General features: G+C 53.9%; 1 protein-coding gene across 6 annotated transcripts in view; it reads right to left on the bottom strand.

The window, feature by feature from the left end:
- Positions 1–10,666, bottom strand: part of ARID5B (AT-rich interaction domain 5B) — a 120,484-nt gene extending 109,818 nt beyond the window's left edge. For 2 of the 6 annotated variants that reach the window (XM_054205285.1, XM_054205281.1), the window contains exon 1: positions 10,022–10,343. In XM_054205285.1, the coding sequence (XP_054061260.1) occupies positions 10,022–10,318 (297 nt within the window). In that variant the 5' untranslated portion in view covers positions 10,319–10,343. Of the gene's footprint in view, positions 1–10,018; positions 10,344–10,536 lie in introns of those variants that run through there. The other 4 variants (XM_054205284.1, XM_054205280.1, XM_054205286.1 and 1 more) reach the window with 3 other exon arrangements.
- Positions 10,667–14,809: the final 4,143 nt, after the last annotated feature.

Consider the following 14,809-nt stretch of genomic DNA (forward strand, 5'->3'; position numbering starts at 1 on the left):
GGCAGCTTCCAGAGAGGCCACCTTCCTCGCCCCTCAGCTAACACAAGAGGTCACCTGCCCCAGTGCCACCCAAACAAAGGCCACCCAACTATTTCACCAGCCCTGGTATTTCGATGTGCCTCACCAAGCTTTCACACATCCCTGCGAAACCTTTCCAAGCACTCAGACCCAAACAATGAGTTATTGGGCAGGTTTATATATTTTTTTAGGAGATTCTGGTGACAAAAGGGATCCTCTCCTTTTTTTGTTAAGCAAAAACCACCTTGCAGCCCTGTGTCCCAACAAAAGTTGGTTGGCTCTGCCAGCTGGAGGAACCTGAGAAACCTTTCCAAGAGCTCAGACCCAAGCGATGAGTTGTGGGGGGTTTTTAATACTTTTTTTTTTGGAGCAGCTGGTGATAAAACGGACACTCTCATTTTTTTGTTAAGCAAAAACCATCTCGCAGCCCTGTGTCCCAACAAAAGCTGGCTGGCTCTGACAGCCGGAGGAGCCCGCGTAGCCATTCGGCATCAACCACTGCACATCTCCTGCCACAGCCCTTCTAGAGGAACCCTTGCAACGAGATGACAAAGGAATACAGATGTTGAATAAATAAAAACCAGGTACATGGTGACACATGACTAACAAACCTTTAGAAGATTAAAGAAATCTGCTGTATAACCTTCATGTCATTCATAATTATATCTCTGTGTAAACATGAAAAACCACCCACGTCGCATACAGTGCATATATATATCTACACAAAAATCAACTCATTGTGTATTAGCTATGCTCTGAAGTGATATGTTTATGAGGTCTCCACTGCATGGTTAAGTCTTTAATTGCAATTTTTTTCCTGCTACAGCACGATGAGGTTTGCAGGAGGAACCAGCCGGCGCTGATTTCAGCTCTGCTCAGGAATGAGATTTATCTCGGATGCGTCTTTTTGGATGCTGATCTACCAATGGCAACCCTTTTCCCAGCCACAAAGTTGTCTAAATCGTGAAATGAGTACTGACTATAAAAAGAGGCACTTTTTCTTCTGTTTCTATAAAGCAGGTATCTAGTCAGCCTGTAATTTTAGCACATCTTAAAAGACTCCTGAGCAAAGTACGATACTTTCAAGTGGGAAATGGAGAGATGGTTAAGAAAGATGGTGATACAAACCCTTCTCATCCCTCTCTTTGTTTTTTTAAGAGCGTATCGGATTTGCATTTTCAGAGAAGTCGTCCAGGGAGAAGGGGACAGTATCTTCTCGAGAGCCGTTACGCTTAAATATTATGTCACTGTTGTCTAAGCAACCATCACAGCCTCCTGAAAGCACAGAATGCTATATTGCCTGACTCAGCAGATGGTTGAAATACTTACATTCAGGGAAAGAGGTCAGGTAGTTAGAATAGTTTAAAGCAGATAATTATTTTTTAGAAGAAATATTAACTCTTACAAGGCAGGGAGTCACAGGGCAGCACTGGGAGGTCGTACATCTTGATTGCACACCCGCATACGGTACGTCACAACGCCTCACTCATTGCCAATAACTAGGAAAGATTTATATTTTAGAGATGCCGAGGCAGCCTTAAAAGAATTACGGCGACTGAGATATCTCAAAATTTTGACGTGCTGAGACTGTTTTCACTCCAGTGCTTCCAGAGGTCATTTAAGGAATTCTGGAGGGCACGAGCGAGTCGAACACCTGCTTGGCTGTCTCCTAACATCAAATATGTGGCCTAGAGAGAAACAGGAGACGTACTGTAAAAACTCTTGCCGATAATTACAGGAGACACCGCGTGTCATTTATCTGATCAGTATGATTTGCATTAGAAAACATCTTCAAGCCTTTTTACTGAAACCTTTAGCACGGTAGATAGCTGGGGATGCATATTTTACAACCCAGTACATTGCTGATGAAAACACGTTCATCCGCAGGAGCAAAAAATACAGTGTGACTCTTACAGACTGCATTCACCGAGGATAATAGAACTGCATATTTCATTTGGGCATAAAGGCCTCTATTATTCTGGGCTTCTTTTACATCCCATGTATTTTTTAGTTTTTTTGTGATTTAGGTGAAAAGCACCTTCCCGTTCCTTGCCCAACAATGCAATTCTTGCATCGGGAATCCGGTTGCCTGCTCTGGATCCCTTTGAGGAGCGGAAGATCATGTCACGGAGGTGAAGAAAGGAAGGAGGGGGCTTATTTCCAATAAGCACCTCTCACGTAGCAATGCCTCTGTCAGGGTGTTTGAGAAAAGTACCGTCACCCTATCTTGACAGCAGTCAAACCGAGAGTCCCTGTTGTCAGAGTCTATAGTCCAGAGTTCTTCTCTGCCACAGATGCTCACAGGGCTTTGGGACAGCAGCGGAAACCAGGTCATCTCAATTCAGCCCTAACCCACTTGCCAAAAGCCGCTCAGGAACCTGAGCCCAGGTCTCCAGAGTCATCTCCTACGAGCAACACTTCACCCAAGCTTTCCTCCAGGGACCATATTCAGCCCTGAAGGGGCGGGGAACTTTCAGAGTCTTTCTCTGGAGTAAGGAGGTCCCATCTCCCTGCTGCCTGCTGTGGAGTGGGGGTATACGTGGGGTTTTTTAAGACTGCAGGATCACAGACTGGCTAAAAGAAACTGTGACTGAGTTATAGAAAAGGACTGGCTTTGGGAAGTGCCCCGTTCAGCCTCCCTGCAAGGCACGCGAAGGACTCTCCTGCCATCCACTCCCTCATTACACGTTGCTCTTCCAGCACAACCCTGGGGATCCAGGGCACACCTCTGCCAGGCTGGAGATGCTGCTCCCATTCTGCAGGTGGGATCTACAAGTGACAGGGAAGCCGCACAAGAGGTTACAGCGCCTGGCAGGGGCAGCTTTCTTTTCCCCTTTCCGTGCCCCAGGTGCCCCATTCGGTGCCATCTCCTCGTGCATCCCGTAGCCCAGGGCAGACGGAGGTGTCCCGAAGGATGCCGGAGTGGCGCTGGCCGCTGTCATCTGGGCCTGCAGTGCTCCCCAGAGATGCCAGCCTGCAGGGACCTACAGAGGCCATCGCTCTCGAGAATGGAAACATGCACAGCCCAGGATTTTACCTGGCATAGGGGAGAATTTTAAAAGAGGCCAAGGCAGAACCTTTCATCTGCTAATCCTTCACTAATTACTTTAAAGGGCTATAATGATCTTGTTAAATTCAGGTGACAGGTATTTCCCCAGCCTACCGCGCTGCTTCCCCAGCCTAAGCACAGCCACACACAGCTGTCTGAAACGCACGCCGATGGAGAACACTATGTCCCGACGCGTTCATCCCGTCTGCCGGGGTCCAAAAACCCCAAAGAAGAGACCGAGATAAAGGACACCGGTGAAGCACGTGAAGTCCTATGGCATTGGCTTTCCCTTGTATTAGCGAGCAGCTTTTTCGGCGTGACTGAGTATCTCCAAAGCCAGACAGGCAAAACATCCTGGGGCAGGGCAGCACTGCGTTTTTGGAGGATGCTCTGTGGGATCCTGGTACATCTGGGCCAGAGGTGGGGTGGAGAGGGGAGCGCACGGAGGGACGGCTGAGATGCAGCTAGACTTGACATTTCTCCTGCCAGCCGCCTCCTCCGTTTCTGGGGTGGTTTTTTTCTCCCTCCTCCCGGTCCCAAGCAGAGGTTCAAATTGAATTTATATCTGTCATGGCAGATAGAAGTTCTGACCAAAGAGAAAATAGGCTTCAGTCAAAATGTTTTCCCATCAGATAGCTCGCAGATCTTGAAGAGTTGTTTTAGTTTAGGCAAGTTGACAAGCAATTCATTCCTAATTTTGCCGACTACAGTTACAGTACGAAAAGCTTTCCTCGTAGATTACATAATTATATTTTTCTTAACAAGGAGTACATTGCATTAGCAGGTTTAAATTATGCAAGCTTATTCTTTTGTCTTTTGTTATATTGTGCTCTATTGTGCTGGTAAAACAATATGTGCTTTAATTAGCAAATATCTGTAAATAATTTACTTGCTTTTCATACAGCAGAACAATGGAGCCAATTTTCACATACATCCACTGAGCATGTCTAGGGGCTTTCTTGCCAGAACCTTCCATTGTTCAGTATCTGTATCAATCTGCCCATCATTAGCAGCTAACGTTCAACAACCCAGGAAGAAATTAAAGTTTTGGCCCCTGGGAGCAGCCCCAAGCCCCCCAAACCCGAGGCTACGCTTTGCAAAGAAAGATTAAAATACCCAGAAAATGAAAACGAACTCTTTTATTATCTATAACCCTGGCACCTTCGCATAGAAACATGGACGCCTGCCAAGCATTAAGGTCATTGGATTAATGCCATAAAATGCCGATGTTCATCTGACCTTCTGACTGCATTTTAGCTACAAAATAAAAAGCCCAACTTGATACGACACCATGAATCACGCGAGCGTCTGCTCTCTGCAGGGTTAACGCTGGGTGTGAACCCGCGCTGCACATGCACAAACACACATACGCACACACACAAAGGAAAAAAAAAGCTCTTAAATCAAGAGTGGATGACTGTTCGGAGACTTAAGGCATTGTTATTTTGAATGCGAATGAAAGGGCCAGAACAAGCATTGCAAGAATATTTCAATTATGTATTTCCCAGAACTACATCTCTGAGCAACTAATGCAAATACTGCTCCCACAGCAGTAGAACTTCTTCCCGAATAAAAGCATATAAGAGCTTGAATCAGAACATACTTTCTATATCATTCGCATATTGTTTGAATATTATTAAAAATGCAAAATCTATGTATGCGTTACTCTCCTGAGCAATACAGTAATTATGATTAAGGGACAAGCAGCACAAAAAGAGCCAATTTATCTTACTTGTGCTTAGGAATACTATTGTGTAACTAAGCAACTAAAGACAAAATATAGTCTAATTAATTCACTCCTATGCTTATTTAAAAGACACAATTAGAACATTTTTATTTTCCAGCCTGCACAGTATCTCAACACGCTTGAGGGTGTACCATGTGAGGCCTATTATTCTCCAAAGACAAGAGTTTAATGTTTAGTGCCACTGATCAGACTGGGAACAGCAACTCTGGAGAGCAGTGGGTGTATTTTACAGTCTGAAAGCGCTGGGAAGCGGAGGGAAAGAGGGAAAGAAAGGAAAAAAAAAAAAGTAAAAAAAAAAAAGGGAATCTCTCTTAAGTGACCACATACGCCAGATTGCTGGCTAATGGCTAGCAACATGTGGCTTCTCTGAGTAATATCATTGCCCTCTCCTTCCTTTGCCGGCATATGCTACTGGTGGGGAGAGAGATAAAAATATACAGAGTGGATAGGCAATTACCAAAACCGTGATATTTTATGACAAATGCCATTTCTCTAATGCTGCTATTACAGTGCGCCTGATTTCCAAAGCTGAATTAATTTGAGCAAGTGTACATTGGAGATTGATGCTATTAGCATGATTTTTAAAGCACCCTTTAATAATCATAATCTGCATGTTTGAAACGTGTTGTCATTACCAGTGTTGACAGATACGAGCACAAGGCACACATCGTGGAGACTAAAACGGGGCTGTTCCCATATCGAATAAGAGTGTACAGATTCCTACGTCTCTCAAAAAAAAAAAAAATTAAAAAAATCCATTTCTGCGCAAAGGGTGTAGCACATTTTTCAAGGGGGGTGGCAACAAAGCACTAGCGCCATGGGACACCAGGACAGCTAGGGGCAGGACCTCCACACACGGAGAGCCCCTCGGAAACGAATTGGGCTTTTGAGGGATGCTGTGAGCATCCGTCCCGAAACAAAGAGAGAACAAACCTGATGCATCCCTTAACTTCTTTCTGGAAGAATCTCTTTTGCAATTATAAATGACACACATTCATGGAGTGACGACTTTTTTTTTTTTTTTTCTTTCCCCCAATTAGTCTGAAAATGCAAAATACTGCTAGGGAAATAATTACAGGAAGCTATCTCTCTCCTCTCCTCTGTATGAGCAACGTTTACTCATGTAAATTACTTGCATGAGTAAGGATTATTTGCAAGGCGAAAAGCATTGCATCAGATCCCCAGTTTGGGAGAAGAGATGGAATCAACAGGAGCTCGTAGTAAACTCAGCTGCTGCTGAATGAGCCCAAGGCAGAGCCCCACCGACAGCCCAGCCTCCGCCACCACGCAGGGCAAGGCAGGGCACGGCACACCAGGCAAAATAAATCCGTCGCTTGTTTGGGGCTTTTTTTTAAGGAATCACATACATCACACCAAATACCATCCCTGGATTTAACGCGCGCCGGCTTTGATATATATTTTTAAGCCCAGTCTAATTAATGCCAACACCTTTAAAAACATGAAAATACGAGGCACTAACAAGCATTTTGCTCTAGAACTGCTTCTGCAAAGGTCAGTCGCTCCGTAGCCCCCACGCTACCCCTTGGAGCAGTAAATGAGTCGGAGGAGGATGCGGCCAGGACCCTGTGGGCTGCAGGGTGGGGGACTGAGCCCACCTCGCGCCCCCTGAGTGCTGTGGGTCCAGGGCGCTGTGTCTGCCGGCTCACAGTTGGGCTATGGAAAAGCTGGGGGGCCACTTTCCACACGCACCCCAGGAAACAGTTTCGAGCACGACAGTGTGCTCTTACAGCCGCTCCCTCCGGACCTTTGCAGGCCCCCGAGCATCCTCTTCTGAGCCCCGTGCGAGGTGCTTGCCATCCCAGAGGTCCTCCCTTCCCACAAAAGAGGTGAAATGGGGGACCACGCTGGTCCAGGAGTGGCCAAGAAAACCAGGGTAAGGTGATGATTTCCTCTGGAAAAACAGACAGTAGACGGTGTCCCTCCCATGAAGGGAGGACAGCCACCTTTTCCCCGACGGAGGGAAGGGGAGAAGGCTGCTCCCACTCTCTGACCAGTGCTGCACCTGCTGCAGCATTCGGGTTTGACGGCGAGGTCTCTGGGCTTTAAAAGCAGCGACAAAGTTTTCAGTGGAGTAAAACTCTTCCAGGTCACCTAACAGCATCCCCAAAGGCACCACGGCTCTCACAAAAACGACTCCGCTGCTCCTGCACAGCGAGACCACTGGTCTGACCCCGATGCCGGGGCTGGTCCCAGCCTTTCCATACATGCTGCTCTGGGATGCAAGGAGGATCGGGGCCAGGAGCGCTCCTAACCTGCAGCGTGCGACTGGCCCCATCCCACATTTGCCATCCACCGAGACGCCCCGCAAAGCAACTTCCGGCCGGCTTCTGGGGCCGAAGGAGAACTTCCCTGCCGTGCCCACAGGGATGCTCGGCCTTAGGGCGAGGGAGGAAGGGGCACCTCGGCCAAAGCACACCTGGGCTTGAACCCATCGTTGGGTCTGGGCCCCAGCGTATGGAAACATCCAGTTTTAGCAACAGTCAGGGTTATATTTTAAGTCTGGATGATGAATTCAGCTGGCTATAAAAAGACTTATATTTACACTTATCGCTGATTAGCTCAAACATTTGGCAATCAGATAAAATACGCCATCAGAAATTTCTTAGTAACAGAAGCATTACATACCTCCTCGCTTCTCCTCCCTCCCCGCAGCCACTAGCTGAATATTGTCAGAGTGTCAATGCTGCTATTACGGAAGAGAGGCAGTGAGCTGCTTCTATTAATCACGCCGCCAGCGCAGGTAGCTGCCAACGACAATGCCTAAATTTGCCATCGCAAGCCTGCGATTCAACCACTCGCCCCTCTCGTCAACAATTTTACTGACAGCGAGTGCCCCCTCGCCCTTTGCCTCGGACACCGCAGATTTGCAATACGTGTTTAAGCACCGGTTACTTCACCCCCACTCGCCGAATGCAAGACAAGGTGTTTTACCCCCTCGCCAGTCCCACGCCACCAATAAGGTCCACCCTGATGGCTACCAGCTGCCTCTGACTCCAGAGATGCATCTTCCCCCCGCAGAAGGAGCCCAGACGGGCATTCAGAAGCCTTGCAACCCCTTGCCACCACTTTGGGAACAGATATGGGTGTCGTTTACCTAAGGACCGGTGACAGCGGGGCAGTTAGGAGACGAGGATGACACCGGTTACCCCCAACCCGCCAGCGCTTCGCAACGCGCCCGCCAGCACCCAGCCCTTCGTCCGCCTGCGCGTCCCCAAGGGGAATTCGGCTCGTGCCAAACTATTAAAAATTGATAATAAAAAAATTAAAAAAAAAAAAAAATCATCATCGCGATGTCTATAAACAAGTTAATGGAGTAAGTGAAAACAAAGTACATTTCTTAATGGGAGTGTTATGTTGCCCTCTCTAGGCCCTGGCTCTCAGTGCCGGTTTCTGTAGGCTCCCTGCCAGAGAAGTATCACTCAGAGCTGTTGCTGCTGCTGCTGCTGCTGCTACTCTGCTAATGAATGACTAACTTAGGCCAGAGGGGAAATGACATCACCGGGGTGTAAAACACAACTGCATTAGGAAACTTTTTACCTGCTTTACATTTGTCATAATTATTCCACACAATACGGCCGGCATTTGCATAATTTCGAGGCGTGCCATTATCTTAATTGAAAATTGTTTTCATATGGTTGAATAATGCAGAATGACATCAGTTAAAGCCCCAATGAAATGCACAAGTATAATCACACGGCTAATTACTAGCGGTGTTTGCATGTAAAAATAAATAAAATTGTGCATATTATTAGGAAGGTACACGCAGCTGAGAACTCTCGTACCGGAGCAGCGCTTCACTCGTGATGGTAGGATTAATTTTCTCTGATGTTCCTACCACAGTAACATGAGCTGATCATTAAGGCGTATTAAAATGATTTGTGTCCCTTTCCCCACCCCCCCTCCCTTCCAAATATCTTTCATTTTACACACACACACACACACACACACGAGACACACGCAGGCACAGTTTTAAATAGTCACCACGGGCAATTTCAGAGCATCCATTGCTCACTGTCATCTCCCTGATTCTTAGGAAAAGGCTCCCTTATCTCAGCGGCACGCACAGAAAATTAAAGTGAAGAGGTGGCAGCGGGCGAAGGTGGCTCCGAAACGCGCCTCGGCTGCGTACGCGTGTCAGGGGTACACGGCTGCCTCCGCACCTACAGCCACGCGTGCCTCCCAACGCAGCCCCTGCGGACATGCCCCCTCCTCTACCTACACCCCCCCAGCTCCAACAGAAGTTCCCCCAAAACACATCGTGTGTGTGTGTGTGTGTCCCCGCTTCCCAGCCCCTCTGGGGGACCATTCCCGCATCCCCCTCCGGCTCCCTCATCCTCCCCCGACACCCCCCCACACCCCGCACCGTGCCCACGCAATCAATTAGAAAAGCAAATAACGGGAGGGAGGGGGGCGCTGGGGGTGGGAGGGGGCGCTGGGGGTGGGAAGGGGGGTACCGGCCCGGGGCGGGGAAGGGAAGGCGGGGTCCTCACGCTGCGGGGCTCGGCCGCCCCAGGCCGGGCGGTGCGGGGCGGTGCGGGGGGCGGGCGCGGAGCCCGGCGGGGGCTGCGCGGGTCCCGGCGGTGGGTGCCGGCGCGCAGCGTGTTTGCACCGGCCGCACGGCGGCTCCGAAATACGCCCAGGCATATCTGCAAGTTATTTGAATGTATTATTCCCGTACCTGTCATTTATCACTTTATTCAACACGTCCCTGCCAGCTCAATAGCTTTTGATCTCCCTCAGCCTCCATTTCGTAATTTCCGCCCTCTTAAACATATCGAATACTAAAAAAAAGCCCCGAACAATATCGAAATCCCCCCCACCGGGTTTTTTCCCCCCTCTTTTCTGTGTGTTTCGGGGTTTTTGGGTTTTTTGTTGTTGTTGTTGTTGTTAACGAAGCCGGGGAAGGGCTGGGCGAGCCCCGCACACACTCCGCTGCCCGACGGGCCGGGGGCGCCCCGTACCCCTACCCCCCTCACACCCCCGACCCCCCCGCTCCCTTCCTGCCTCCCGCACAAGTTCCCGGGCAGCGCGCACCGGAGCGCCCCGACGGCGCGGCCCCTCCGCGCTGCCCCGCCACGTACGGCGCGGAGGGGGACGCGGTTTGGGGAGGGTAAGGGGGGGGATGTTGCCGAGCCCGGGCATGCAGGTGGGGACGGGGAAGGGGGTGCCGGCGCTGCGTTTACCACCTCGCCATGGTCACTGGTCCTGCCCTGGGGGGTGTCCTCGGGGAGAAAATAAAGTTTGGCGCTGGAGAGAAGTTGCCGGCTGGTGCGCTCCTCCCAGAGCAGCTGCAGCTCCGCGATGCAGGCGGGCTCCTCCGCCCGGCACCGCACGAAGAAGAAGTCGCCGAGGGCGAGGACCCGCGCCCGGCCGCCGCCGCCGCGGCGCTGGAAGCGGAACGCCCGGTAGAAGACGTAGGGGCCGTGCGAGCCGCACGGGGCGCCGACCCACTGCGGGGAACAACAACACGACGGCGGCGGCATCAGCGCCGGGGCTCCGCGCCGCGCCGCGCCGCGCAGGAGGAGGGAGGGGAGGGCGGGGAGCGGAGGGGAGGGGAGCGGGGGGGGGGGGGGGAGGTTGTGAAGCGGGGGGGGGGGGGGGGGGGGGGGGGCGGAGGAGGGGGGGGGGCGCGCAGCGAGCGCGGAGGCTCCGCGGGGGGCGTGGGCGGGGCGTGGCGCGCGCGGGGGTGCGCGCGCGGTACCTGCAGTGCGCTGCGCTCCATCGCGGCTCCGGCGCGATTGAACTCAACATTCTCCCAAACTTGTTGGCGTGAATGGAGCCCGGCAGGTCCTGGCAGGGCGAAGCCGGACCCGCCGCCGCCGCTCCGCCGCCGCGCCCCCCCCCCCCTTCTCCTCCGCCGCTCCCCGCCGCCGCGACGGCGGCGCCGCCCCCGCCGCCCGCGGCGGCGACCACCCCCCCTCCCTCCTCCCTCTCCTCCTTCCACCGACACACGCACCCCCCGCCCCGGCGCGCCCCGCCGGCGCCCGACGCCGGCCCCCCCACACACACCCGCCCCAGCTGGGCAAAAATACCGCGGGGCGGCGTCGGGGGGCGGGGGGGCGGCGGGGGGGTGGCGGGGTCCCCCGCGGCGCCCGGCGATTTTTTTTTTGGGGGGGCGGGCGGACGCGCCGCGCATCTGACAGGACCTGCCCGTATATGTCTAATATATAAAGGACCATTTCCTGCGGCGCGAGGGGCGCTGCGCGCGCCCGGCCGCGCTCCCCGCGCCGGGACCCGCGGAGCTGCGCGGAACGGGGCAGCGGGGGCGGCCCCAACGGCACCCCCCCCACGGACACCCCCCCCCCCCCCCCCCCGGCCGGCGGGCCCCGGGGTGGGCGGCTCGTCCTGAATTTATTTATCTTTTTTCTTTTTTTTCCCCGGGAAAAGGGGGGGAAAGTGGGTTATCGATTATATAAACACATCAATATTCATGCGCCGCCGCGCTGCGCGGAGGGAACGCGGCTGGGCCAGGAAGAGAAAACACAACGGAGACAGCGGCTGGGGGGGGGGGGGGGCGCTCGCTCCGCGGCCGCGAAGCAGGCGCGCAGCGGGACGTGCCGGCACCGCTCAGCCGCGGGCGCGGGGGGGGCGGCCTCTCACCTGCGCCCCCCTCCCCACCCCGCGGGGAGAGCCGCGGGTTCTGCGCATCCCGCGGAGCCTCGGCGGCCCCGCGCTAATGCGGGCAGCGGGAGGCGCCGCCGCAGAGCCGCAGCCGCGGAGCGGCGCGGGGACACAGCCGGCTCCGCGGCTCCGCTGCCGGCACGGCACCCGCGCAGGGCCCGGGCGGGGAAAGTTTCCACCGGGGCCCCCAGAGCTGCGGCCCCGCAGGTAGATGCCACTGCGGCGGTGCGCGGCCCTCCGCGCCCGCGGAGCCCCCACCCACCCTGGGCAGTGACGAGCCGGTCAGTGGCCGGGGGGGTCCTGCCCTTTCCACCCTTTTCCGCGCCAGCGCAGCCAATCGCGGCCCCGCGGGGAGGGGGGGAGCGGTGCGAAGCGGCTCCGCGGGGACCTGCCCCCCCCCCCCCCCCCCCCCCGTTTCGCAATATTGGCACTTTCTCCCCCCTTTTTTGGCTTTTTTTCCCCAAAGCGCCCCCCGCGGACCCTGCTCGCGCGGTGGGGTGCGGGGGGGAGGACAGACGGGAAGCCGTCCCGGCGGGGCAGCTCCGGCCCTGCCGCCGCGAAACGGCGGGGACGGAAAGAAATAAATAAGCAAGCAAATAAATAAATAAAAATCCTTAATAATGACGACAGCGGTGACGTCAGCACTGCGTGCATCACGACACAGCGCGGCGCGGGGAGCAGCAACAAGTGCGGGCGGCGGCGGCCCGGCCGGGGGAGTCACGGGCACCCATCCCTGCTCGGGGGAGGGGGGGGGGAGGGGGGTCGCAGCCCGAGTGACCCTCCCCCCCGCATACGCGGTGCTTTGGTTACATTGGGTATAGAAACACGTTTTCCAGGTCACAAAAAAACCCTCCCAGTTTCACGTGTGGCGCACATGGCCAAAATGGCTACGGTAAAGGGGCTGCCTCGGTGCTTTGGGCATCTCACTGGGCATGGGGGGCCACCTCGCCCTGAGCCCTGGGGGTGGTTGCTGGTGACTGGGAATAAGGAGCGAGGCTTGGCTCGGGCAGAGGGCACGGAGCCCATACGGGAAGGCAGGAAGCGCTCCCAACGGGGCCCTGCTGGCGGGGGCTTCACCCCAACCTCCTCGGCACTCGCCTCCAGCCATACAGCTGCTCCAGCATCCCCTGGGATGTTGGGTGCTTCTCCAGGGGGAGGTTGTGTTTCTTCTGGATCCTCTTGAGGAAACACCAAATGCTCCGTTGCGGTTTCATCTTTCCCACCCCACGTCCTCCTAAGATGCTCCGAGTGTCCGTCGGGTTTGTGGCCCCACAGCGAGGTGGAAGGCAGGCATCTTCAGCGCCAGGGATGGGGAATGTGCTTCAAGTGTTCGGCGTGCCAGAGATGAAGATGGCCGGACGGAGCTCAGGCTGTGGGAAAGCTGTTGCGCTCTCCTGGGGCTTCAGGAGCTGCAGGGCAGGCGCTGGAGCTCCTGGGCTGGTACCAGTGCTTGGGCTTTCACCCGGCCCCGGTGGCTGGTGCGTGCCTTGGGTGGGCAAACCCAGCAGAAGAGCTGAGGAGAGCTGTGGAGAGCAGCTCTTTCAGCCACTGAAGCCGGGTGCGTTGTGCGCGGGAGCTCAGCCACCCGGGGGAGGATGTTTTGCAGGGGCTGGGCAGGTGTGGGAGGTGACGCCAGGGAGACCCACACGTGGGCACATCCCCGCGGAACGGGGAGTGGTGCTCCCTTTCACCCCCAGTGAACTCCCGGCCGGAATAACTCACATTTCTTCAGCAATTCACCTTTGTTTTCACTGACTTTGGCATGTTTAATCAGGGTTATATTCTCATACAGATAAAACCGTCCTCAAACGATTGTTACAATATATTGGGCACAAACAGGTTTTTATTTGTTTATTCATTTTCTTTATCTCAGGCAGGTAGGGCTGCTCCTTTCCCACAAGCAAGCAGCAAAGAGAACCTCCCATTTCCATTTGTGCCCAAATCCCTCTGCTTCTTCCCCAGCAGCTGGGGCCCAGGCACTGCCAGCAACCTCAGTGGTGGCCCTGAGCCCCCGCACGGAGCATCACTCACGGCTCTGTTGCAGAGCCCCGTCCTTCCCTCCAAGCCACGGCACTACGGCTGCTACCAGTTGTGTATAAGGTGGTGAGGCTGGATAACCACGCAAGGGCACGTTTTGGTCCTCTCAGCAGAGGCTGGGGCAAGCTGGCAGGCAGGGGTTATGCACCATGACCCCAAGCCGTCACTTGGTGCATCGACCTCCTGCAGGACTCCATCTCATCTCCAGATTCTGGGGGAGCTCGACTCCAGCGTCCGTACTTGAGTTTATATCCGTAAGGGTTACAACTATGGCTAAAATTCAGGTGGTGGAATGAGCTGATATTCACTTCAAGACCCAGAATGTCTCAGAGGTCCCCTGAGTAGGTTGGTCCCTTCTCACCGAGCTTTGATTATCTGAAGGTTTGGTGTCTGGTGTGAGCTGGTGGCCCAGCTTCGCGCCTGAGACACCAGCAAAGGCGATTCCCAAAGGCCAGTCGCCACGCGCAGGGGACGCTGTCTGCCGCAGGTGGAGATTTGCTTTGCTAGAAGCAAAGGTGCACGGAGCTGTCAGAGGAGGACGAGGTGCGTGGGGGCCATCTGCCCATCGCCCCGCAGGTCCCTTCCCTGCCACCCGCCCACATCCGTGGGGCAGAGGAGGGGGCCCAGCACAGGCAAAAGGAGGGGTTCCCTCTCCATCCCCATGGCTCCAGCCCCCAGCCCACGTGTCCCTTCAGCCAGTTCTGCTGCCTGGTGGGATCGTCAGCGTCCTGCTGAAGTTTCTCGTGTCGGCGGCGTTTTGAATGGGACAGCAACGGAGGCTGTGGCAGTGCAGAAGAGCACGTATTCCCGGCTGCCGTGGTACGCGTGTTCATCATTGCTCCGACATCAATTGTATAGGAGCCTTCTCCCCCCAAAAAAACTCTTTATACTTAAAATAATAATACTAGTAATAAAAAAAAATAAAATACACAGCTTGTTTACAGCAGAAATGGAAATTCCACATATAATCAAAAGTTGGATTTTGTCCTGCAGGCACTGGATAAGTTTCTTCATATGAATATTTTGTATCTTTCTCTGGCCAAAAGAAATGTGCAAAATGTCGTAATGTTTCTGTGCTTTCCTTTGGACATTCCAGGCTTTTGCTTAAGCTTCTCATAAAAGGCTATTTTCAGTGCAGGGAGAAAAAAAAAAAAAAGACGACAAGAAAAGCAGCCTACAGTATGCCGAGTCAATAAAGTAATGCAAAAGCATAAAACACAGCAATGATAACAACAGCAGATCTGTAGATTCCGAAGGAAATAAGATGGGGATCAGGCAGAGCGGTAGCTGGAAATGAATGCATAAAAGCCAAAAAA

This window comes from Rissa tridactyla, chromosome 6 (genome assembly GCF_028500815.1).
Source record: "Rissa tridactyla isolate bRisTri1 chromosome 6, bRisTri1.patW.cur.20221130, whole genome shotgun sequence".
In the NCBI taxonomy this organism is placed as follows: Eukaryota; Metazoa; Chordata; class Aves; order Charadriiformes; family Laridae; genus Rissa; species Rissa tridactyla.